We start from the raw sequence: 23,583 nt of genomic DNA on the forward strand, positions 1-23,583 counted from the left end.
GAAACGTGCTGATGACTGATCCTTTTGACAGGATGTCATCTTCAAACGATGCTGTTACCTGTGTGGAAACATCTCGGCGTGACTTCTCGTCACTGACGTTATCCGAACAGCGTTAGGACACTTGCGCCGGTAGAAGCAGAAACCGCCAAAAAAACCTGAATCTGAATCTGAATTTACATTTACAAGCTGCTGCTAAAATCCCGATTTTATAACCACGACATCCGTCCGACGACATCACCCAACACAGAAGTGTTCTGAAACTGTCCCAACACTCGGCCGGCCAACGGTGCAACTCGTTCACTCACTCACTCAGTCAGTCAGTCACGGGACATTCGGGGATGTAGCACCGGACCATGGCCGGTCCATAAAAAACACGAAGCAGGCAAACTATATTTAAAAATCCCATTTAATTTGTGGATACGATCTCGGGAAGCAGTTTACAACCTTAACTCAACATGCAGTGACCATAAAGACACGTCACAAAGATGTTAAAGGTGGGAGAATAAGATTAAACCAAGGCGGTAGGCAGTTTTGTGTGTTCACAGTGATTATTAGTGTTCTAGTTACTCACAAAAAAAAATCAGTCATAAGTCCTGTGAAGGGCTGTGTTCTGACGCAGAACAATCAAGCTTATAAAATAGAAACATTAGGATAGTTTTTTTTTGTTTGGCGGGTGTGATAGTGGAAAGAAAATGTACAAAAGAGGAAGAATATGGTGGCAGTCAAATAATAATAAGTGTCCAAAAATTCACTCCGGATGTTGTTCTTTAAAAAAAAAAAAAAAAAAAAAAAAAAAAATCAGGTTTATATATGTAGCTTTGTGGCGCTGATGCTGCAGGAGCTGTGGCGTCCTCACGTCTGTTCTACGCTGCAGAGTGTCATCTCCACTGTGTGCTGGCACCTCGGTCAGGAGACAGGAAAACCCGTCTGTGGCGCAGCTACCGGGGTCGTCCAGAGGAAAACAGTGTACCTTTTTTTTTTTTTTTGAAGAGGTCTCGGAAATCGACCTTTAATAAACGCAGCTCCGGTTTCCTGGGAAGCCTCTCGTACCAAGCTCGAGTGAAGCAGCATGCTTGACAATATGGTTACATACACAAATTAAGCCTTTTTTTTTTTTTTTTTTTTCCAAAAGTCTACTTTGGTACCTAAATCCTTCTGCTGTAGAGTTAACTCTCATCCAAACCACATCTACAATTTACACTGTTTCACTAAGTAACAAAGCTGTAGAAAATACTGTTTTTAAAACCAGGTCGGCTGAATCTTCTGAATTAAAAAAATGGCACAAAAATGCGTTGATGTTGTGTATAGATGAGGACAACTTTCCACAGTTCGGGGTCCTCGGGGCAAAGGTGGAACACCGTTGATTGCCATTTTCCTAGGCGCTTTGAAAGCATACGCAACAATATTCAACAAAGAATCCTTTTCACTTTGCTATGCTGTAAAAAGGTAAATTATCTATATAAAAACTCCAAAAGACTGTACAGAATAAAATCATTGGGCGCAGGCCTGCTCTTTCATCTGATAAGGCACAATTTCCTACATGTATTCCTTGCGAATAGTGTCCACCGGCTTTTTAATGTCGCTCTTCTCGAAGGAAAAAACAAAACAAAACAAAAAAAGAAGATCTCTTTCACACGTAAGCGCCCAACGCTGCGTGGAACTCTGTAAGACACTGGACGAGCTGCTGAAACTTGGGCCTCTCCTCGGGGTCCAGGGCCCAGCAACAGGCCATCACTGCAAACCTGCCACACACAAGAGGAAGGAGGGGAGGAGGAGGAGGAGAAAACATGGGTCAATTCAACAAACAGCTGAAGGATAAAACCGGATGTTTTTAGGTTCGTGTGGAACAGGGTGCACTGGTGAAGACAAGAGGAATGTCACGAGACAAAAATCTGGAGCTGGCATCAAACTCAGGGCGTTGTAATTTTATGGTAGACTCTCTTAAATGTGTTACACTTACACTTACAGTACATGTTGCATTGTCCTGAAACAGGAGCCGTCGCCTGTGCAGCACTGATGTACGTGAGCGAGATGTAATCATTTCTTAATCAATGCATGCCCTTTAAATGTTCTACTTTGCAGCCTTGAATATTTTGGGAAGGAAAAGTCGTCACCTATTGTATTTAGAAGGAAACCACGTTCAGATACTTGACAGATTTCAGGTAATCATTTGTTCTGGCTTTTTCCAGCATAATGTTTTTTTTATTTTTTTGAGATGTCAAAACAATAAAGTGTTCTGTGTTCTGTTGGGCCCAGTGACAAAAGAAATACAGATTTAATGGGAGTTTAATTGAAGACATTGTGATATATAGCTGTGTATCGTCGACATAAAGGTGCAACAGAATGCCATGGCTATGAAATAATTAGAAATTATAACTTCATTTTCAACCCCGTGCTTCTGAGTTCTGCTTTAATTTGTAAATAAATACTGACAGAAATGATTGATAATTTAAAAATAATGAATAACTTCTTTATAAAGTTAACGCTGTCAGTGTCAGACTCGTGTCAGACACCAAAAGCTCAAACTCTCACTGATTTCAGTCAATCTTGCGTCATAGTTCAATCCACCTGGGTGGTCCACCACTGCAGCCCTGATCTGAGCCAGGAAACACCCTGTTATTATCCAGCAGCGAGAGGGTGACAGCCTCATTCAACTTGATATTGAGGAAGTACTAAATAAATAATAATGCCGTGGAGGGAAAATGATGCCTGTGGGCACAGGCTGCTCCGTTTCTTGACAGCTGCAGGATGTTGATAAGCTTCACATTAAGCAGTGCTGGTAGTGGATGAATATTTCGGTTTGATTCAGCTCTCCTACTACATAAACAACGTGTCACTGACACCACGATACATTTGGTGAAAGCTCAAAATAATAAGGCCGGCGGCGGCTAAACATATAGGTGTTTGCATCGCTGCAGGTGTGCCGCTGTCTGCAGGTGTGAAGGCCAACGACCAGCTCTGTCGATTACCTGAACTGTCAGGTACAAGAACGTGTGGTAAGATGGTAACTCATGACAGGCTGCAGTGAGGACTGACTACTTATTAGTACATTTAATATAATAAACAATAAAAACACCTCCATGAACAGGAGGTTCCTTGTTATTCCTTGAGAATTAAAACATATTTATTGTGTATTTGACTCCATATTACACGTAATTCTTTATTGGCTGCTGTTATTTCTGAATGTTAAATAATCCTTATCATCACATGTGTTGCTGATCCTCTGATCGTCTGTTTGATATTATACTTTATCCAGGTTTCGGCTGAAATGGCAAAAAAAAATATAGTGATTACAAGTGTAACTTATTATCAGTTTGTACTCTTGATTAATCTGATGATTTCTCTTTTTATATATAAAAAATAAAATCAGCAGACACGGTAACATCTTCTAGTTTGGTCATTTTGTCACATTGGATTTAAAATAATGTAAGACGAGGAAAAGCAGAAAATTCTTAAATCTGAGGATTAAAAATCTGAAGAACCAGAGAACGTTTGGCTTTTTTGTTTTAATATACACTCAGCTGTCAGTTTATAGGGACACCTAACTCAAACTAACTGTAATAATAAGGTCCTGCAGTAAACTCTGGAGGCTGTAGTTTGTGGTGCCGTTGACGTGTATTGTGTTTTGTTCACAGTCGTTCCTATTATTTTGTATAAATATATTTAATACGGATCAACAGCATTACAAACTACAGCCTCAAAAATTATCATAAAGTTGAATCAGTGACTCTTCAACATAACTTCATCTCAATCTGAACATTATAACCTTGGTGAAGGAGGATTTACTGCAGGAAAACCATCAACGGCTTAAACTTGAATGATTAAGTATCACATTAAATGTTTTTCCGGCTGGAACTGACTGACTGATCTTATCTAACAGCTGGTAACGACTTAAAATCTTTATTTTCTCAGAAATCAATTAATTAGAATCAGAAAACGTCGTGTTTGTATTAGTGTGTCTGTGTCTGTGTCTGTGACTGTGTCTGTGACTGTGTGTGTGTGTGTGTGTGTGTGTGTGTGTGTGTGAGATCTGTGAGCCAACGTACAGTTCATCTGGACAGTTGATGGGTTGTGCTATTCTGTACCCATCCTTCAGGTAGGCCGACATCTCAAAAGGGTCAATGTCGACGTAGGGGGTCTGACCCAGGGTCATCAGTTCCCACAGGTTCACTCCGAAGGCCCACTGTGAAAACACACAACACGTGATTACCGCCGAGACCAGCGCCGCATATTCAATTTTTTTTTCTTTTTTTTTTAACAACATTTCCTAAATATAATCAACACGAGCGCTTGTTTTAAAATCAAACAGGATAAACATGGCTGCGGCGCAGAAAGCCTTGCATTCAAATACAAAATGTTCCACGGGAACAATGCAAGGAAATTATGTTGAAAAATTTATGCGGAATATAACTCATTGCCGCAAGTTTTTGTAAAGAAAAGTAAACAGGAGAGTGGCAGTTGTGTTTAAGGAGGCTGTGGGAGATCGAGCTCCCGTGTCAGCGAGGGCCCGCCCTGCATGTTTTGTCCTGACCCTTCACTCTGACCTCACCAACGGAACAAGGATTTCCCCCCTGTGCATGTTCACAAGTGTTATTTCACTAGTAACCCACATCATCGGTCACTTACAGTAGGTACTGACATTACACTTGTTGTGTGGAATTTTGGGAGTCATGCTTATTCTTATCCTGACATTGATTTATAAAAACAATACAACAAAATGATGTATAGAGCTGGGTTCTGTTAGTGTGTCCTAACCTTTATTGGGGTGACAAAGGACTTCTAAAAAGGAAGTGAAGGGAGTGACTGAGGAAAGAGGGCACGGGGATGGGAAGGTTTTCTCAGAGGAAAAACACATTGTACAAGTCGTCTACCCCGTTCCCAAATTGGGCCACTGCCAACATTCCCAACAAGGCCTAAACACTCCGACAGTCACTTTCTCATCCTTCCCCGGGTGGTCTCTAATGTGCGTAACCACTGACACAAGAGTATGGAGTATCTGTGTGACGTGTGATGCGCTGATGATGCTGTCCGGCTCCTGGTAAGCGTCAGTTTTTTTCAATTAATGCAAGGTTTCCGTTTACTGTAAGTGCCAGGGGGGTGGTGGCATGTCTGGCTGGTGTCTGAGTGGTGTCTCTGAGGATCTGTGAGGCTTCCCGTCTGCTATCGCCGCACCCGCTCAGCTATCCTGAGACGGGAAAGAGGGAAGAGCCAGAGACACATGCAGCTCAACACAGCTACTCCCTTAATACTGATACCTTGAACCACTGTCAAGAATGGCTTGAAAACAACCGGTGCTGTTTCCTGCTTTATGAATATGTTTTATCACTTAAAAATCCCTTGAGAGACAGGGAGTGTTACGCTGTGTGGGGTTGCATCTTTGAGCTGCAAGAAGTGAACTGTACATCAGCTACTGCATTAACTTACCACGTCGCTCGCACTGGAGAAGTCGTTGTTGAGCAAGCTTTCCAGGGCCATCCAGCGAACAGGCCGGTTCTCATTGTCCCCTAGACAGTGGTAATCCATGGGAAATAGGTCTCGAGCGAGGGCATTGTCTGTAATCTTCACCTGCATGTTGTCGTCAATGCTGTCAGAGGTGGGGGGAGAGAGAGGGGACAGGAGATAATGGTACTTTTTTTATTTAGTAATTAAATTCCAAACCAAATCACCTTAAACGCTGCAGGGAAGATCTGAGGATAAATGACGACAGCCGGGTCAGAGACACTTACACGCAGTTCCTGGCGGCGAGGTCTTTGTGTATGACCTCCCTGCGAGCCAGGTAGCTCATTCCACATGCAATCTGGATGGCCATATAAACCAAGTCTTGCTGAGAGATCGCCTGAAAGGAAACGAGGGAGAGAGAGAGAGAGACAATGTAAAGCTGAGAAGGAGGAAGGCAGGAAAAATAAAAAAAACAGGAGGGAGCAGGGACAGGAGGCCACAGCCGACCTAAATTAACTGCAGTGAAATTGGTCATCTGAGTCAAATTGTTCTTATTTCCTTTAAAATTGTGACATTGTCAACGTGGGGTCAAAGATGGGAGTTGCACATACGAAGACTATTTCAGTCTTTCAATGCAAGCATAAAGGCTAGTCGGCTCAAAAACAGAACTAACACGGGGGCCCTGCAAAAGGCTGCAAAACAACAAAGAGAAAGCAAAAGGACATTTGAAAGGTAATCGGTTGCACAATTATCCACTGGTGTTTTCAGCCATGCGAGTAGAACGGTAACAACTGGTTAAAATTTGGTACAAATATCCAACGTGGAAAGATCCTGCTGATGTTTATGATCTCCTGATCTTTCCTCTAATGCCTCCAAGAGGTTGGATGGAAGGACTCCCATAAAACGTGGTGACACATTTATGTTCTCCTCAGAATGAACTGTAATATTTCTTATTTTCTTCTTTTATTTTCATATTTTCATCAACAGGTATTTTGTGTTTAGTGCTAAGTAGCATATTAGTTTGTAATTAGGATGCTAAACTAAGATGATAAACATGGTGAACATTATACCTGCCTAACATCAGCATGTTAGCATGTTAGCATGTTGCTGTTAACATTTAGCTCGAAGCGCAGCCTCCTGGAGCTGCTAGCACAGCTGCAGACTGGTTTTGCTTCCTGGTCGAGTGTACGAAAGCAACACGCTACATCAACACCGAAATGTACAATCATATTATTAATATTGCTGAATAACTCTGTATGCAAACAAGGGAAAATCATCTGACTGACTCTGGTCAGGTTTGAGCAAGAGTTTAAAAGACTTTTTTTGTTTTTTGTTGCAGCTACAGAAGGCCTGTAGACAATGGCTTGGCCAGAAAATGTTTCTGAGAATACACTAAGCAGTGCACAGAGAAAGAAAGACCCCTGACTGCTCACAAAGTGAGGCAGCTTCTTTAGATTTACTATATATATATAAACATCCTGTATAGCTCGAAAGACTCCTGAACTAACGGTCACATCACATATTAATGCACACGATCATATTTTTATGTACTAGAGGCAGCTAGCTGCGTGAACCCAGGCTGAGGTACACAAAGCCGAAATTTTCTGGCTGTTTAAATCTTATCTGATTGCGGACACTGTGATATAACCGAAATTAATTAGTCCTCATAACACAGAAAAACAAAGTCTTGGCAGGCCAATGAACAGAGATAAGAACATTTTAAATCAACCACTTGAGCCAAACTGAGAGACGTGCGTAGCTGGTACCAGACCGTCAAGCACCATGCAAGTGGTTGTCAGTGGAAAAACGACAACTATGGAAAAAGTTGGCACTGAACATGTATTTCCCTCCTAGTTTTACCTTCCAAACCAGATGTTCACTCTCTGACTGAGGGCCACTCTGTAGTGTTGTGCTCCCCCAGAGCTTTATCTCCTCCATACAGATAAATTCCTGATTTATAGCTCGATGTTTCTTGCACTGGCACAACTTAATGACTATGTCTTTTTCTCCAACAACTGCCAAAAGTACATAATGAGATTTTTGAGAACGGAGGTGCTGATGTGTTACCTGAGACTTTACAAAAGGGGTTTTGATTAATGCAAATGGATGGCAAGCTTCGTCTTGTGATCGCAAAGTGTTTGCTACATCTGTATTTCGCAGGTGATTGATTGGTTGGATCCGTGTTGAGTCTGTGCCAAGCACATCAAAGACTCCCTGAGGTTAACCCATACAAAAGCCTGATTGTCTTTACATAGCAAATAAAAATCTCTGCCCTGAGCACTGGCATTACCACTATATCAACAATCCTTCTAATAACAGTGTAAACAGTAGTTACTGGTGGGTGTTACTCTGTGCTGACTGATGCAAACACACAAAACATTCTTTCAGGCTTGACACTCGGAGAGAATCCGACTCTTCTTCCAATTCGGGGGATTTATTTGAATAGCTTAATAAACGTCTCAATGCGATGCCATATGTGATTTGCACTCAAGCGATTAACTTAATGGTTTAATAAGGGACTCAAAGCTCCAGGAAATGTTAACTGAGTTGAAACCTCACCTGCGGGTTGTTAGCCTCGGCTAGCTTGCACTGCCGCAGGAACAGCTTGAGATTCCCCCAAGCCATGAAAGGCAACAGCACCATCGGCTTCTCTCCGTCCTCCGTGCACACGTGACTTATGGGCAATAGGTTTCTGAAGGTAGAGAGAGAAAAAACACATGCAGTTTTGTGAGGTTTTGCTGCACGTCTGCAACCAGGTTCTTGGAAATCGACAGCACACGTTGACAGGGTCATCCAAACCACTGCCAAACTGTGAAAGAGGAAGTCAGCAAATCTTATCGACTTTGCTGACCTCAGAAAGAGGAAAATAGAGATAACAGGCCATTGTAATGTCAATTCTTTTCACATAAAAACAGTAGAGTTAAGGTCTAAACCTGCTATTAACTTTGGGGCAAAATGTGCTTCACTGCTGCTGCTGCTGCTGCAGCTGCAGTAATTTCTGTGCATTCAGACTGTGAGCACGCGATCAACAAATGGAAAAGGGTTTTTTTCGAGGAATAAAATGATTGTATTAAAAGAAGCCACAGGATAACAAACAACAACAACAACAACAACAACGCAACATGTGACTGTGTCATTTATGTTGGAAAAAAACATGTTTTCTTCTGTTCAAAGCGTATGTTACAGTTTCTGCTCTATGTGTAAACATGTGGTCTTCTTTCGTCAACGTTTAAACCGAGCCATTTTAAAGACGACCACAGGAAATACTCTGACGGAATACAGTGTTGGGTTAGGAGTAAACCAGCATTTTTACAGCTACTTTGAGAACTGAAACTGTTACAAAAGTGGACAACAGTGATGATGGAGACACCAGCATATGTCCATAACCCTGCTACAGGTTCATACTGTGATTTGGGGGTATTGATAAGACACAAACTACGTCGGTGTTCTTTTGATTTAACTTTGTTTTTTTTTGTTTTTTTTAAAATCAAATAGAAAACAAACTTCCCCAAAAACAATTATACTTGTTATTTGTGTATGCGCCGACTTACCTATGATGAAGTCCACGTAGTTTGCAACTTTCAGTCAACATCATGGTCACCTGCACCTCAGACGCGTGATCTATGAATGTTATCAGAGACAGAATCTGATTTGAATGACCTTTTAACGACCAAACCCTGGTTTGCAGGAGCAGTTGGAAAGGTGAGGGTAGATTTACTGTGACTCCATGTACTGTTTGATCTTTTTTTAATTTGTTTCCCCGCACAGATTCCTCTTCCAACAGTCATTTGTAGTGGGAAACTGGCTTGTGCCAAATTTGAATCCTCATGCACCTCTGCCATCATGTGACACGTATGGAAAGCAGTATTGTTCCCTTCCCAAAAGGAGCATGAGGAGGAAGTAAAGAGTTTAACAAAGCCAAGACTGGCATGAAGATATTGTTCGCTGATTGGTATCCACCCCTCCCTGAGTAAACATGAGAGAATGGAGAGGTCAGAGGGCAACTGGCAGAGAAAGCTCACACATGCCGCTAACAAACAACCTGACAGTCCCACATAAAAGAAGGTTTTTGCTGGCGTGCAAAACCTGCAGTGCAACTAAGACTTATAATTCATTCACCATTAAATTTTTCACTGTTTTCTGGACTGAATGGAGCATGTAAGGCCATCTGCTGAAGCCATTAGAAAAGCACCTTTTCTTTCTGATAGACAATGTTTGGTTAACAATCTACTGTACTCACCACCAGGGCTCACTTAAAAAACTGTCAACTTCAGTCTTAGTATGTTTCAATCCGCTGACCTTTGTCATTCCTCCTACGTCTTTGGCATCACAGCGATGTCTCAGTCTAATGACGTTCACTGAGCATTACAGCGCTCCCTTTGCCAAACCACATTTCTTAAAAAACCCACAGTGACTTGCACATTAATAGAGATGGGAAAACTTACAACACACTTGACTTGACAATATTTTCATTTCGTTGACAACTGAGCGTTGTAGCCAGGACAGAGCGCCTACCTTTCACCGTCTTCACAAAGACCTGCTTTTCCTTAGTGGGGTCCTTTTCGTCCAGCAGCACGCCGTGGAAGATGCGGCCAAACGTCCCTGTCGAAGACAAACCACATGTTTTTTTTTTACAGAGGAAAAAAGGGCAGGAGAGAGAAAGCCAGAGGCCTCACATTCAAAGATCGAAATGTCACCTCACTCACTGGCCACCATGCCTGGCTGATCTGTGGACTTGGGTAGACAGGCCTCTGCTAAAAAATGCTTTGTCTTGTAATGGGATTAGGCGGTTGTGGCTCCTGTCTTCACTGACAGGAGCCAAAACAAGAGCAATTCAGAGGAGCTCAGAGGATCTTTCATCACCTAGAACGATTCAGGAGGTACATACGACATGAAAAGGCCAAGTGAGCAGGTTCATCATCCCCTTTGTCTAAACTGTCACCCCATTGCTCCGAGGACTTTACCGAGGTGAATGCCATTTCAGAACATAAACCATCAATGTAAACTCATCGGGGCCCTTAGGGCTAAACCGGGCCTTGAGTTTCCACAGGAGAGGAGACGAAACATAACAACAGGGTTAGTGTTTAACTGTCTCCCTCCTGCCCATACCTTCTCCATCGAGCCTGTCTGGACCTGCCGGCTCCCAACAAACAGAACTCACACAGAGTTCAACCACCTCCAAGACATGTCAGTTGTTTCTTAGTTATTATCTCTCGTCTTTTAAATATTTATTCTGAATTTTACTGACATTTGTTTTTGTATATTCTGACAGGACCCTCTAACAAAGACCTGAATGAAATTATAAGTTTTCAAACAGAAAGTGACGTTGTGTAAAGAACAGGGAACAACTGTCCACTCACTCAAAGATGTCTGATCAACACACCCTTTCAAAGTACATTTACTCACAATCTATAACAGCTCGTCACTTATAAAAGGGTGCAGTAGATAGTCAACCAAATAGTAATCTTACATAGAACACAGGCCACAATACAAGGGTATTGATCGACCAAGTATATACTGCTGATAGTTGCCTGCTAACACGCTAACACTGCTGATGCTAATATGCTGATGTTTAAAGAGTAAAATCATCCTTTTTATTATTAGATATTTCTGTATGAAGCAAAGCGGTAGATTGGACATTCTTACAGCCACCTTGCTAGCTTTGCTCAGAAATATTATATATAAATATAGTTCTTTCTGATTGAGAAGTTGTCGTATCCAAAAATATTTAGTAGGCTAAAATAATAATAATAATTTGAGCAGAGAATAATACCTTTGTTCAGAAATAATGACAATAAACCACTAAAGGTCTTAAAGTGAACATTTAAAAACAGAACACCCACACTTTTCTCCTCTGTTGTGTTGTAGTCACCCTTGGGCAACTATTACATCATTCACACAGCCACACTAAACCCCAGCGTGGGCAAATTTCCAGATAGTGAAGTACAGTCTTGTTCCACACCATCGCTCCATGACGATGCTGAATCGCCTCCAAAAGCATCCGGCGTCTAAAGTGAAAAAAGGGACTGATCGAGCCAAAACCGGGAACCAAAGAATTGTGTTTATCTTTTGATACGAAGCCGAGGAAGGAGATTTAGAAACTTCTTTCTGTCAATATGTGACATGCCTCAGGAGGAACAAACCTTTGCTATTTTAGGCTTATGGCAAGTTTTCACTGACACTGTTCTGATGAAGAAAAAAAAAAAAAGCAGCATTCGTGTTCATAGTTCACCGTTGTGAACTATGAACCTTGTCTTGTTTTTTTGTTTTTTTGAACCACTGACACAAACAACGTATATGGATATGAGGGAGTTTATAATGAACCTTTTGCTCTTATAGGACGATTGAGATACGTGCAGTACAGTGACACCACTGTACCTCAGCTCTGTGTGGCGCCTGGTTTACCTGTAGTGTTATCAGACTGGACAAAACTATGTTTATGTTTAGCAACTCCTCAATTATCTTTACACCTACAAAAGTCAAATTTGCGTCATCTTCCTTGTCTCACACTGCGTCACTGACGGTATCAGAAACAGCTGATATCACTGACGATCCAGATTTTTATTGACACAAAAATCTTTTTCCTCATTGATATAAAAACAAACTGCATTTACAGCTTTGTTGTTAATGAGGCCAAAGGTCTCCCCGAGGAGGAGTGAACACACCTATGTTTAAAATAATAGATGGCTGTCATAAGGAGAATGCAGCAGCTGCTTTTCTTTTAAGTTTCTATCTCTGTCTTTTCCACTTTTTAAAGCTCGGGGATGCAAACAACACGGGTTAAAGCTGGCATGTCTGTACTTGCCAATAAGGCGCTACATTGATCTATACTCTGTGTTATATTCTGATGCACCTCCTCTATCAGCTGCAGGCTTTTGTCTAAGCTTCAAGTTGAGCCGTTTCCTTTTATTTCATACCTACATATACAGGTGGAAGACACAAGAAATTTACTTTTATTAGAAATTTAAATCATAAAGAGCTCCTGCTGCACGTCATCCCTGAGAACATTCAATGAATTTAATTTAAAGAATGAACAAAGTTATCAGTGGCGCAGGTGAAGGTTTAAGCCTTGTAGCCGACTGAGCACTGACATGATGTGGAGTCACTCTGACAGCAGCTCTTAAATGCTGGAAGACAATAAGGTGATTTTCTCAGACTGCCAAGAAGCTTTAGTCCCTCGCCTCAGAAAATGAAGCAATCTTCCAGTATAAGGTGTTAATGTTAATAATAATAATAATAATAATCAGATATGTGCATGTGTCTTTCCAGTCAGATTGTAGTGACCTCTTTGAACTCTAATTCATTATCACTTTATTTGTATGTCTCTCTTTCTTCCTCTCTGTTTTCATGTTGTTTGTGTAAGTGCAAATAAATAAATATATTTATATTTATTTAAGTTGGGATTGAAGTTGGAAATTTTCAAGGGCAATTCTCAGAACTCCCTCAATACATGGTGCTGGAAACTCCTCTACTTTCCGAAGAAGGGAGTTGCCAGTATTGGTCCTGGGAGCACAAAGGTTGGGCTTTCCTGCCTCCGCAGGCACAACTCTGTACGCCTCTCATTCAACTGACCAGCTTGGAGGTGACCGCTGGTTAACATGTAGTCTTAATGAGCCAAGTTTCAGCCACTATTTCCTCTTTCTGTTGTCAGACAACGGAACAACATGTAAATGAGAATTGCTTTATTGTGGATTGAGCTGTATTCAAATACTGTCTGTGTGAGCACAGAGAGGAGGAGAGAAGCCAACAGATAAGAGGGCTGAAGCCGGCTGACAGTGGGCAGAATGTAAATACAACACAGAGACATCATGATTATGCTAATTAGCGCATTACGTCATCTAGCGACAGTTAGCGACTTTTCCAGCAGGTTGTAGCAGCTTTCCGTAGTAAACCGTTTTTTTTTTTGTTTTTTTGTTGTTTTTTTTTTTACAGCTGCTTCGCGACAGTTTCCAGCAACATCCTCAATTTCAATCGCCAGTTTCCTTTCCTCAGTACTTATTTAAAGCACCTTTGGCAGCGATTACAAGGAGATGCAGTTTTTGGACATTCATTTTTTTCTGATGCCATGTACAAGGACATTTCTTTAAGCCTCAGGGACACAGGGAGAGGATTAGTACTTTTCCATAACAAAGCAACAGCCATGGCCAGTTTGATAAACTGCACCTGCAGACCTTTAAGTTTCTTCATTACTGGATCCTAAATAATGTTTTAATTTATCATATTTCCAGAAGATATGAATAAAGTTACCTGTCTCTATTTTGCATTAGGGCTAAGCTCTGAAATTGATTAATTTATCATATTTATCCTATCTGGTGTAAAATAGGGCTAATGGGGATAAATAAAAGCTTATATAAGGTTAGTGCCTCCTCACATAGTAATCCCTTGTCACCATCTTCAAAAGTACAGTCCAGGTCCTGCTCCCATTTGGTGCTTGTGCTTCGGGGGTTTTAGTTTCTGTGGAGGCCAAAATTCAGTTGTATGTCAAGGACAAAATGCCGCAGGGATATTTGGTATTTGGTTTGTCAATCGGGAGGCGCTTTGAGGGCGTAGAGCTTCCTCCCTGAAATGTTCTTATGAAGCGCCTCACGTGTAGACTAACTGTTCAGAGGAGATAAGTATATTATGAATTAATTCCCCCGTTTGTGCCACATCTTGATTATGGCATTATTTGGGAGAGCAGGGTTTGTTTGGAAGAGAGAATTACCGTGAAGTGCAATAACACCATTAAGAAGAGTCTGAGTGGCAAACCAGATTGAAGATGTGTGTTTGATGCCGTCTCCGTTTGTTCCCAAAGCATCAGAGTTAAGTAGCTCAGCCTGCCAGAACCATATTGCCCCTGAGCGAATACAGCCCTGGTAATACAACTGAAAATCAGTGAACCTCATTCTTCCACACTGGGGGGGATATTGAAAAGGGTTTTGATTTTTCATTCTAGGAGCCTTTCTCCTCCAGATGAATGTAGATATCATCGTCTGCAGCTTCCTGGGGACCTTCTCGTGTGCAGATACGAGGAGGGTTTTTTGAGGAAAGTCAGGTAGGATGTTCCAGTCATTCCTGTTTTAATAAATTTGCGGAAATTTCTAAAAGTCTGTTTTAGCTGTGTCAGCTGATACTGAGTGCAGACTGATGAGGGAAGAATGCATTTGAATGGTGGAGGGGTCTGAATGTGTGTATGTGTTTAGTGATATATGACGGTAATTACAGCCACAGCCACCTCTCCGCCGACCTGTCTCTCAAAACCACATCTCACATGCGCAGCTAGACTCCTGAACAAAGCAGAGGGAAGAAATATTAACCACAACGCATTACACAATCTGTTCTCTCGGCTCTTCAAAGAAGTGCTCATCACACTCTCTGACTTTGCCTTCCACTTCTCTGTGACACTGTCGAGATAATGCGCGCACTCTTCAGAAAAATATCAAAGTCGTTTTGGAGCTTTTAGAGAGAGAGAGAGAGAGAGAGAGAGAGAGAGAGCGAAGAGGAAAGAGAGCGAAGAGGAAAGAGAAAGGCAAGAGAAACAAATACCTTCATGCAAGACATCTCGCAGTGTGACTCTCTCCCTCGAGATGGCGATGTCTTTCACTTTAGCTTTGGCCTCCATTAGAGTTACACTCCTCAGGTCATTCTTCTCTATACGGAGAGATGGGTAGCCTGGGAAGACGGGGGGGAAAAACACAGACTCACGTTAAAGACACACATGATCCATATGTAAACAAAACACTTTCGAGCTGATTGACAAGTCTTTTAACTTGGATTAACACAAGAAAACAACCTGAGGGACTTCTGCTTTGCATAACTCTCCACAGACATATTTCATACTGACTGAAAAATTTCTAAAAACACCCCCAACCACACGAATTCAGCGAATTCCAGCTATTACAAGAAAAATAGTCAGCAAGACGTACATGTACAGTAACCTACTCATGTTGCTTCACAGCAACTTCATGCGAAGTCCTGTATTACAGCACTGCTGTTACATAACTTTCCTATGTACTCACTTCCATTAGCTGCCAGCTTACCGAGGTAGGAGAGAGTTTGGATACAAAATACACACACTCACACACACTCACACACACTCACACACACACACACACACACACACACACGACGTCCCCTACAGTGTCTGCACATAGATGAACAAACAGTGCAAACATGACCTCCTCCTATCTACACGCTCCATATCTACACAACATGTGAGTGATGAGCGATAACACCGTCTAACCTCCTGTGTCCTCAGCTCACTGCTGCTGAGGTCGACTGTGCGCAGGTGCTCAGACAGAAGGCGATGACAGTGAAACCCCCTTTTTGTTCTTGTGAGCTACATCTGATGCTTCGTACGAGAATATAAATGAAATATTTGCGCAAGCAAATGATCAACCACATCCCGTCCAGGTCCAAACGTAAAGTATTGCAACATAAGTTATAAACTACTTTGATTTAAGGTGAAAATCTCTGCTGTTGCGTGTCAACTGTAAAGTATGGATTGACGCAGTGCAGGTCAATGCTGCCCCCTGCAGGTCAAACATGAGAGCACCATTCATTCAAACAGCGAGTTGAAAAGAATACTCCTCTACAACACAGCTGAAATATAAAGTGTACAAACACACAACACTGGTAATAACAGGGAAAATTGCATAGAGGTTAATTAGGGGGACAATAAATAAATAAATTAAGTACATAAAATTTTAAATATTACATATTTTCTATATATTTTATAGGGTGTTTATATGCTGTGTACTGTTTCCACTGGAGGAGTGCACTGATGCAGGAATATTCCTCAGCCTATAGAGGTCGGTGTGTCAACAGCCAGAAACAGCGGTGCAACAGTTGTGCTGTGCCCCAAAATCCACAATATTAACTGTATATAGTATGTGCTTCACACTAATCTTAATAATAATCTGTTTTTGCAGATATTCTACAAGAAATCAAAACATTTATTATTATTTTATACTAACAGGAAATAAAACAATACCTGTTTCACTACCACCCACAATTCATTTTAATTTTCTTTTTCCATGAATAAAATGAAGTATACTTGACAGCACGTATATATTGAGCTTTTCTAGACTTACATGTTTTGCTTTTCTGGTCTACCTGTGCAACAAAAATCTCTAACAATAAGAATTATTCACGTAATGTCTGTGCACTTTTTTTGTTAATGGCAGGGCTGCAATTAATGAGTGTTTTAATCATCGAATATGAATTCATCATCGACTTGAATTATGTTTATGATGCATCAAATAATTGGTCTATCTATAAAATGTCATGAAATAGTAAAAATGCAAGTTACCAGAGGCCAAGGTAACTTTTCAACTATCTTGTTATGTTTATTAAAAACAGAGAAAAGCAGCAAATCCTCACACAACCAGAGAAAGTTCAGCACGTTTCCTCGATTGATGACTTAACAATGAATCAATTACCAAAACTGTCTGTGGATCGAGCATTTCATTAATCAACTATTGTTTCAGGACCTTTGTGTGACTTCTCTGTTAAATACCAAATGCCGAAAGAAGTATTTAACTACAACACACAGCACAACAAGGCGCCAGACGAAGGTGAAGAAGCAGGTTAGCGTGAAGCAGGTGAGATGCATCGGTCAGGATTCTGAGGGTCAGATCAGTCACCAGGAGGAAGGGCAGCCTTCCGGTTACTGAATTTCTTTCTTTTACCCTGCTGATCACAACGCTCCAGCTAAAGGCAACGAAACGTATTTATCCGGGAAGTGTAGAGTTCAGAAAACTACGGAGAAAACGTGGTTATAACGGTGCACATGACAACTTTATAGAGTCTTAAGCCGTCTCTCCGGGCTTCAGTGTAACTTACTTTTGGTTTCATGAGGGGGAGCACCGGGGTTTTGGAAGGAGGAGGCAGCAAGCTGGAGTATGGGTGCAGAACCAGGGTGATTGTCTGATGGCAAGAGGAGAAGGGGGAGGGAGAGGAGGGTGGGAGAGAGTGAGAAAGAAGTGTTTTAATGGACAGCTCACTCAAATTACAACATGACCTGAATGGATGAAGGATGTATGCCGTAGCTGCAAATTTTCAGCTCATACAAGAAACATCCATCAAACCAGGCATGCATGCAAGCTGGGTAAACTTGCCCATCAGGAGTTGGGTGGATGGTGGTGCAAACAGTCAGTTCAGCAAAGCATAAGACACAAGGAAAAGGCAAGTGGGTCAAACGAAATGCACAGGAGGTGAGATGTGTTGCATCCACTAGAGGGCAACGATGGATCATACACCGACAACGGGGGACACACACAAAAACAGCTGGAGTGCTTTTCCAGCGGTTTTCAAAATGAACCACAGAGGTTTCCCGCCAAGCTGAGAAACCCATATGGCTATTTACCAAACTGCATGAGGAGGAAAATAACCTATGGACCTCAATGACAAAGTACTGTCTAAGGGATTCCTGTGCATTACATAAATGGGATTCTATGCCAAGAAAACTGTAGAAAAACCTGTTTTATCTCATTTGAAAACTGGTCACAGCGCCATATAATTTCTCTAAGACTGTACTTTCTGGTGAAAGTGTGAAGTCAATGGACACTAAATGTGCATTTCACAGGCAGGAAAGTGTCTCATATTACAATTATTGACGAATTATTGACAGCATTTGGTCATTGCTTCTGTTTCTAAATTAATTTTGAAGGTACGGATGTACGAGGAAGGCTCATAGTCATTTTTCAGTTCAGTAGTAATTGTCCAACAACCACAGAGAATTATTCCGGCTCATAGCTCCCCATTAAATAGCAAATTGTTTTTCTGTTTTTTTTTTTTTTGTACTGATTAAACAAACAAGATATAAATTGTTAATTAGTGATCTTTAAAAAAATAAAATAAAAGTGCTGGTAGGTAGATTTTGCTCCTATTGGCTATAGCCACACAAGTGGTTTCCTCCTGATCACTAATTAAAGCCGTATCTCCTTTGTTTAATCTATCAAACAACAGACAAGTAAAAACAAAATGTGGTTTCACAGAGCGGCTGTTTTCCCATGATTCCAGTCTTTGTGCTAACATAAGCTAACCGGCTGCCGGCTGTAACCTTATATTTAATGAACAGACATGAAAGTGGTGTCGAATTTCTCCTCCAACTCCGAAAGTGTATTTCCCAAAATGTCGAACTGTTGCCTTCGAATGGAGCGGACAGCGACTATCAAAAATCTGTTTATTGCTAAGAAACAACAGACATGAACACAACACAAATGAACTGAATGACAACATGTAATAGGCACAAGGCACATTATAGTCAGGTATAGGAAACGTTAAATGGGCTACGGACTAATAAAGAATATTCATATCTAGAGCTGTGGTGGTAACCGTGGCGATGCTTTTATCAGGGCAACCCTGACTCTCATTTCATGGGCCTATTGCTGCACTTACACTGCAATTTAAAGGCCAAATCCACACGATAAACAGAAATTGCCCAGTGTGCAATGTTTATATTGCAAAGCATGCCAGATTATTTCCACTTCCCACTAATACAATGCAGACTTACCCCATAATTACAGTGGGTGCAAGCCAAGAGAACAAGGGCTGGGTGAGTAAGCACAGTGCTACCTAACACCAACAACAACTAACAAAGAGCTTATTGGAGGCAGTGTGCTCGGGCTGAGATTCACTTACTGTCTAATAAAAAGCCACACCGGTAGATTAAATGGCAAAAGTGACAAACTAATACTAACACCGTTCTGAGGTAGGCAAGTTTAATATTTAGACTTCACACTTGCTGTAATGTTGTTACTGTACGTAGGTGTTTCCCACCACGCTCCATATTTACATCATTTTAGCGGATCAGTTTCTGCCAGCTCCAATATAAAAGGCCGCTTGTGCTTCTCTAACTGCTGAACACTTGATGCGAGCTGACACAGAGCACACAGTGACGACATTTACACATTGATCGGACAGTAATAGGTCACAAGGGTAATAGCGACAAAAAGAAAAAGAGAACATCACTGCAGAGACTGTGCTCTTCATTACAGTCTTATGACAGTAGTTAAGCTAACCAGGTCATTCAAAGCTGATTATTGCATTTGGAAAAGCATGCACATTTTGGGATGCCAGTGTGAGAAGAGGAAAAAAAAACTAGGCAGACTGAATCAAACTGAATGTATTTAAGTGCAATTCCAGATGTTTTTAGGATACAACGTACTGATGCAGCTAGTTATTGATCGTCTGGTTAGTGTTGTGGCGGGCAGAGGGAGTAAGATGACTTACTTGTGACAGGGGCTGCGTTGTTTGGCGTGTCAGCCCTCAGGTACTGTGTGGTCTGGGTGGATGGCTGCGACAGGCCCTGCGAGCTCCCACTGTCACTCACACTGAAAGACACCGAGAGGACGGACATGGAGTATTGATTAGAAGGCACCAGGATCAGGCTGCACCAGCTATTAATTAATACAAGTTTGAGTCCTTCCTAACTTCTTTGTAAGTCTTAACAGGTTGTACCATTAATGAAAAACTCAAATATGTGTAAATACTTGATCTGTAGCCACATCCAATCATTATGTAATCAATAAGCAATTTTTCTGAGCTCAAACAATGTATTGAACATTTGACAAATGTCTTATTTATAAAAACACACATAAGTGAAATATATTTATTATGAACAGCTAGCTAAAACTAATGCAGTCTAATACAACAGTCCTGCACTAAACCTTCCCTTCAAGATGATGATGTTCAGTTTTATCTGAAACTGTTTTAGAGAGGTGCTGATTCAACTGTATGATCAGTTTGTTATATTGCGCTAAACTTACAGGTGTTTCTGTTATTCTACTATATACCAACAATCCAGAACCCAAAGATAGATGGATGAGAGTAAAATATTTACACTTGAGAAGCTGTTTCCAGTTAATTTTGGGCAAAACTTACTTCAATGATTATAAAAAGAGCAGGTGACACATTTTCTGTCACATCAGCTGATCAGCTCCAAAGAATACCTTCACCCAACGTTCAAGCTAATCAGAAACCTTGAGTGAGTTTAAAACTGAAGGGTCTAAGGTTGACAGACCATCTTTGTACAATTTAAATTTACCACTGCCTTGATTGCTAACCTCTCTCCAAATCAGTGGCAGGGGAAGATGTGCTGATTTAATTTCACACCGATATCTGATAACCTGCGTAGCTGCCTACAGCCATCTGGAGTGAAGATTACAGGAACCAAGCAGCAAAGCTAAAGCGCAGGTTTCAACTTGATATAATCGTCTCTGTGGAGATGACCTATTTTTGTTGGTCTTTGAACAGAGAGAAAAAACTAACATAACTTTCACAGGTGACAGATACAAGGCTGTACATCTACTTAGCGGTGTTCTGGTTTTCATCAGGTTCAGTACAACTGTGCTCTCCTTAGCTGATGTATAACGATGACGGTGATGTCAAACAAAAAGAAACACACACCTGTCCTCCATCTCCACTCTCTTCATGCTGTGCAGGTGCAGGATGGCCAGGATAATGGCCACGAGGAAGATGACAATGCAGCAGACGCTCACGCTTATGTAGAACACCTGAGTGGAGCTGGTGGGGGTGGTCACGCCATCTACTGATGAAAACAAGCAACGTGTTCACAATCATGGCAACTATAGCATCACTGCACACAAAACACCATCATCATTACGAAAGCTTCAACGGTGTTAATATGAAAGAAGTAGAGCATAAACATGAGGTAAGGCGATGGGATAAAGCAACGAGTGAGAGAGAGCGAGAAAGAAACTATAAGTGCACTCCACTTAGGGTTAATGGAGGCCTGGAGCAGCAGAGGCTGTGCCCACGGTCCAACGTCTGAGAGCTTTTCTCATCACCTCTCTAAAAGCCTCCGAGGGCCCCCAGGTTCCTTGGGCCTACCCAAGCAGAAGGGAGACAACCCACTAATGGTGCTTTGTTACCGGGGTAGTGAACTCACAAAGAGAATAAATCCCACTGGAAGAGGACAACCACCCCAAAAGGGAGGGGGCTGACAGAGCGCATTTCAATGGGAGAATGCATCCGTCTCTCTGCGCCCTGAAATCATATGCCTCGGTTATGGAAAGTTTGACTAATGTGCAACTGCTATAGAGGGAGACTTGTCAGTACTAATCCAGCGACCGTCTTATCAGCCTGATGCCACCTATGATAGTGGGAGCTGGTGGAGAGGGAGAAGTACAGACGAGATGAGAGAGTGAGATTACTTACAGTCAGGCCGCTGAAGAGTGTTATTGTTGAGAGGAATGGGAATCTTTGGGTCAGAATCTATTCCTGTTCACAGAGGAAGGAAAGAAATAGAGAAAGAACATCAGTAGTGTCAAAAGAATAGCAGACTTTATTCACATACATATTATATTATAGTGCAGCATGTAGAGAAAAAACATGAATATAAAAATGTCCTCAACAAAAGCTGCAATAAGTTTTCACTTTCACAGACTCAGGAAATAAAGAGCCTTGTATTTCCACCACATCTCATGAACTCCAAAGTAAATCAGACTGATGCCACATTAAAAAGCAGAATGTAAAAAGAAAAAGAACAGAAGCCTTAAGGAAAATTAAAAACACAACCAGAAGGGCTAAAATGTCCGTCTCCACAGCAGCGAGGACCTGTTGGGCATCTTGTCCTGCGTCTTTACTGAGTAAAAGCAATCACTGCTCATTAGAGGAGAATACAACAGAACTTTTGGTGGTTTATATGTAATTACATTACTGTTAATGAAATGTCAAATTCATTAAACAAACTTCTAATCCTGAGTTCTGATAATCTTAATATTGATGAGATAAAAGAAAGATAAAAAAGCAATAGTGAGGCTTGTGCTTTACTAATCAGCAACATCCATCCATCTATTTTCCTTTCTGATGATTCCCTCGCTCAGAACCAGAGACTTTGTAAAAAGCCCCAGAGCAAAAAAACCTGACAACCTGAGAGCTCCCGAGCTCCTAAAAAGGCTTTTGGCTTCCTTGAAAAGTTCCAGTTGTTGAAAATGTCTGTAAGTGACAAAGCTCCAGGCGTGATTATAAAACAGCAAGCCCGTGTCATTGTTTGTCCTCTGCTACAACACCACACGAACAGAGGTGACAGCCACGACTGCTCAACATACATTTTCAAGCGTACAAAGACTCCGTTATGGCTGCTAATTTGCCTCATGCTCAAAATAAGATGGAAATAAATTTGTTTCCATGGGGCAGACGGCAAGAAGCCTCTCGGGCCACATGTAATTATCTTCAGGCTGTTTGAAAATAGCACAGGACTGAACACAGACTGTAACTCTCCAAAGTATCGAACACACGGTGATGATAACATTCAGCTCAAATTTCCCCACACGATCCGCAGTCTGTGTAGAACATATGATGAAGAAACATCCTTTGTCTAAGTGACAGGAGAGTCCCAAAGACCCTGTCCACAGCAGAACGTATTGACCTGTCGCAGCAGCAGTGAGAGCACAGGTGGAGCTAACAACACTAATAACAATGGCTCTGTTTCCACTGAAGTGTCCCCCAGCTACACACAACCCCCATTAATGTTGATAATTACACCTGCTCCGTGGCATGTGAAGACGTCTGCTCCGATAAAAAGTCTACAGGTGGATAAATGATGATATCGATATGTTATTGTGATTCCACTCTTATTACAACTGAGGGTCTGTGTCGGTCTGGCGTTCCACACGTGTGCATTTCCTGAACCACACGCCACTGCATTAGGTGGCAGTGATGCACCACAACACTGTTTGCCAACCGCTGTAAAAAAAAAAAAAAAATCAAGAAGTAGAAGAGGGGAACAAGAGGAAGGCAAAAGGAGAAAATATAATGTGCGAATGCCTAACGGGAAATAGGAGAACAGGAGAACAGGGCAACAAATTCTACGTCATTTGGTTGTTTTTGTCACATAAATGTGGGTAACGCCGGATGACCTCTCCTCAAAACAAGGATCCGTTTTGTTTTCTGGAGCGGGCACGGACGGATGACGCTCGCAGGCACGCAGAGAGGTATGATCACGCATTTGTTTTTGGATACTTACTCTTATAGCACATTTTCCTCCTCTTGAAGTTGAGCACTGTGTAGTTGTTGGCATGAATGGTCAGATTGAGCTGCACTGTCACAACAGCCTCTCCATCTACCTTGCCGGAACAAAAGAGGTCCACTCTAAAGACTGTAGGGAGAACACACACACACACACACACACATTCCACA

At 41.6% G+C, this 23,583-nt stretch overlaps 1 protein-coding gene across 3 annotated transcripts in view; it reads right to left on the reverse strand.

The window, feature by feature from the left end:
* Positions 1-388: 388 nt before the first annotated feature.
* ryk (receptor like tyrosine kinase) overlaps positions 389-23,583 on the reverse strand; it is a 40,130-nt gene continuing 16,935 nt past the window's right edge. The window contains exons 4-16 of one of the 3 annotated variants that reach the window (XM_056378719.1): positions 23,411-23,542; positions 21,601-21,663; positions 20,830-20,968; positions 19,654-19,754; positions 17,263-17,346; positions 14,965-15,090; positions 9,955-10,041; positions 8,991-9,060; positions 7,999-8,131; positions 5,727-5,836; positions 5,425-5,584; positions 4,047-4,183; positions 389-1,742 (exon numbers count right to left, since the gene is read on the reverse strand). In XM_056378719.1, coding sequence (XP_056234694.1) covers positions 1,631-1,742; positions 4,047-4,183; positions 5,425-5,584; positions 5,727-5,836; positions 7,999-8,131; positions 8,991-9,060; positions 9,955-10,041; positions 14,965-15,090; positions 17,263-17,346; positions 19,654-19,754; positions 20,830-20,968; positions 21,601-21,663; positions 23,411-23,542 — 1,454 coding nt within the window. In that variant the 3' untranslated portion in view covers positions 389-1,630. Of the gene's footprint in view, positions 1,743-4,046; positions 4,184-5,424; positions 5,585-5,726; positions 5,837-7,998; positions 8,132-8,990; positions 9,061-9,954; positions 10,042-14,964; positions 15,091-17,262; positions 17,347-19,653; positions 19,755-20,829; positions 20,972-21,600; positions 21,664-23,410; positions 23,543-23,583 lie in introns of all 3 variants that reach the window. The other 2 variants (XM_056378718.1, XM_056378720.1) reach the window with 2 other exon arrangements.

The sequence above is a fragment of the Seriola aureovittata genome, chromosome 6, assembly GCF_021018895.1.
Source record: "Seriola aureovittata isolate HTS-2021-v1 ecotype China chromosome 6, ASM2101889v1, whole genome shotgun sequence".
NCBI lineage: Eukaryota > Metazoa > Chordata > Actinopteri > Carangiformes > Carangidae > Seriola > Seriola aureovittata.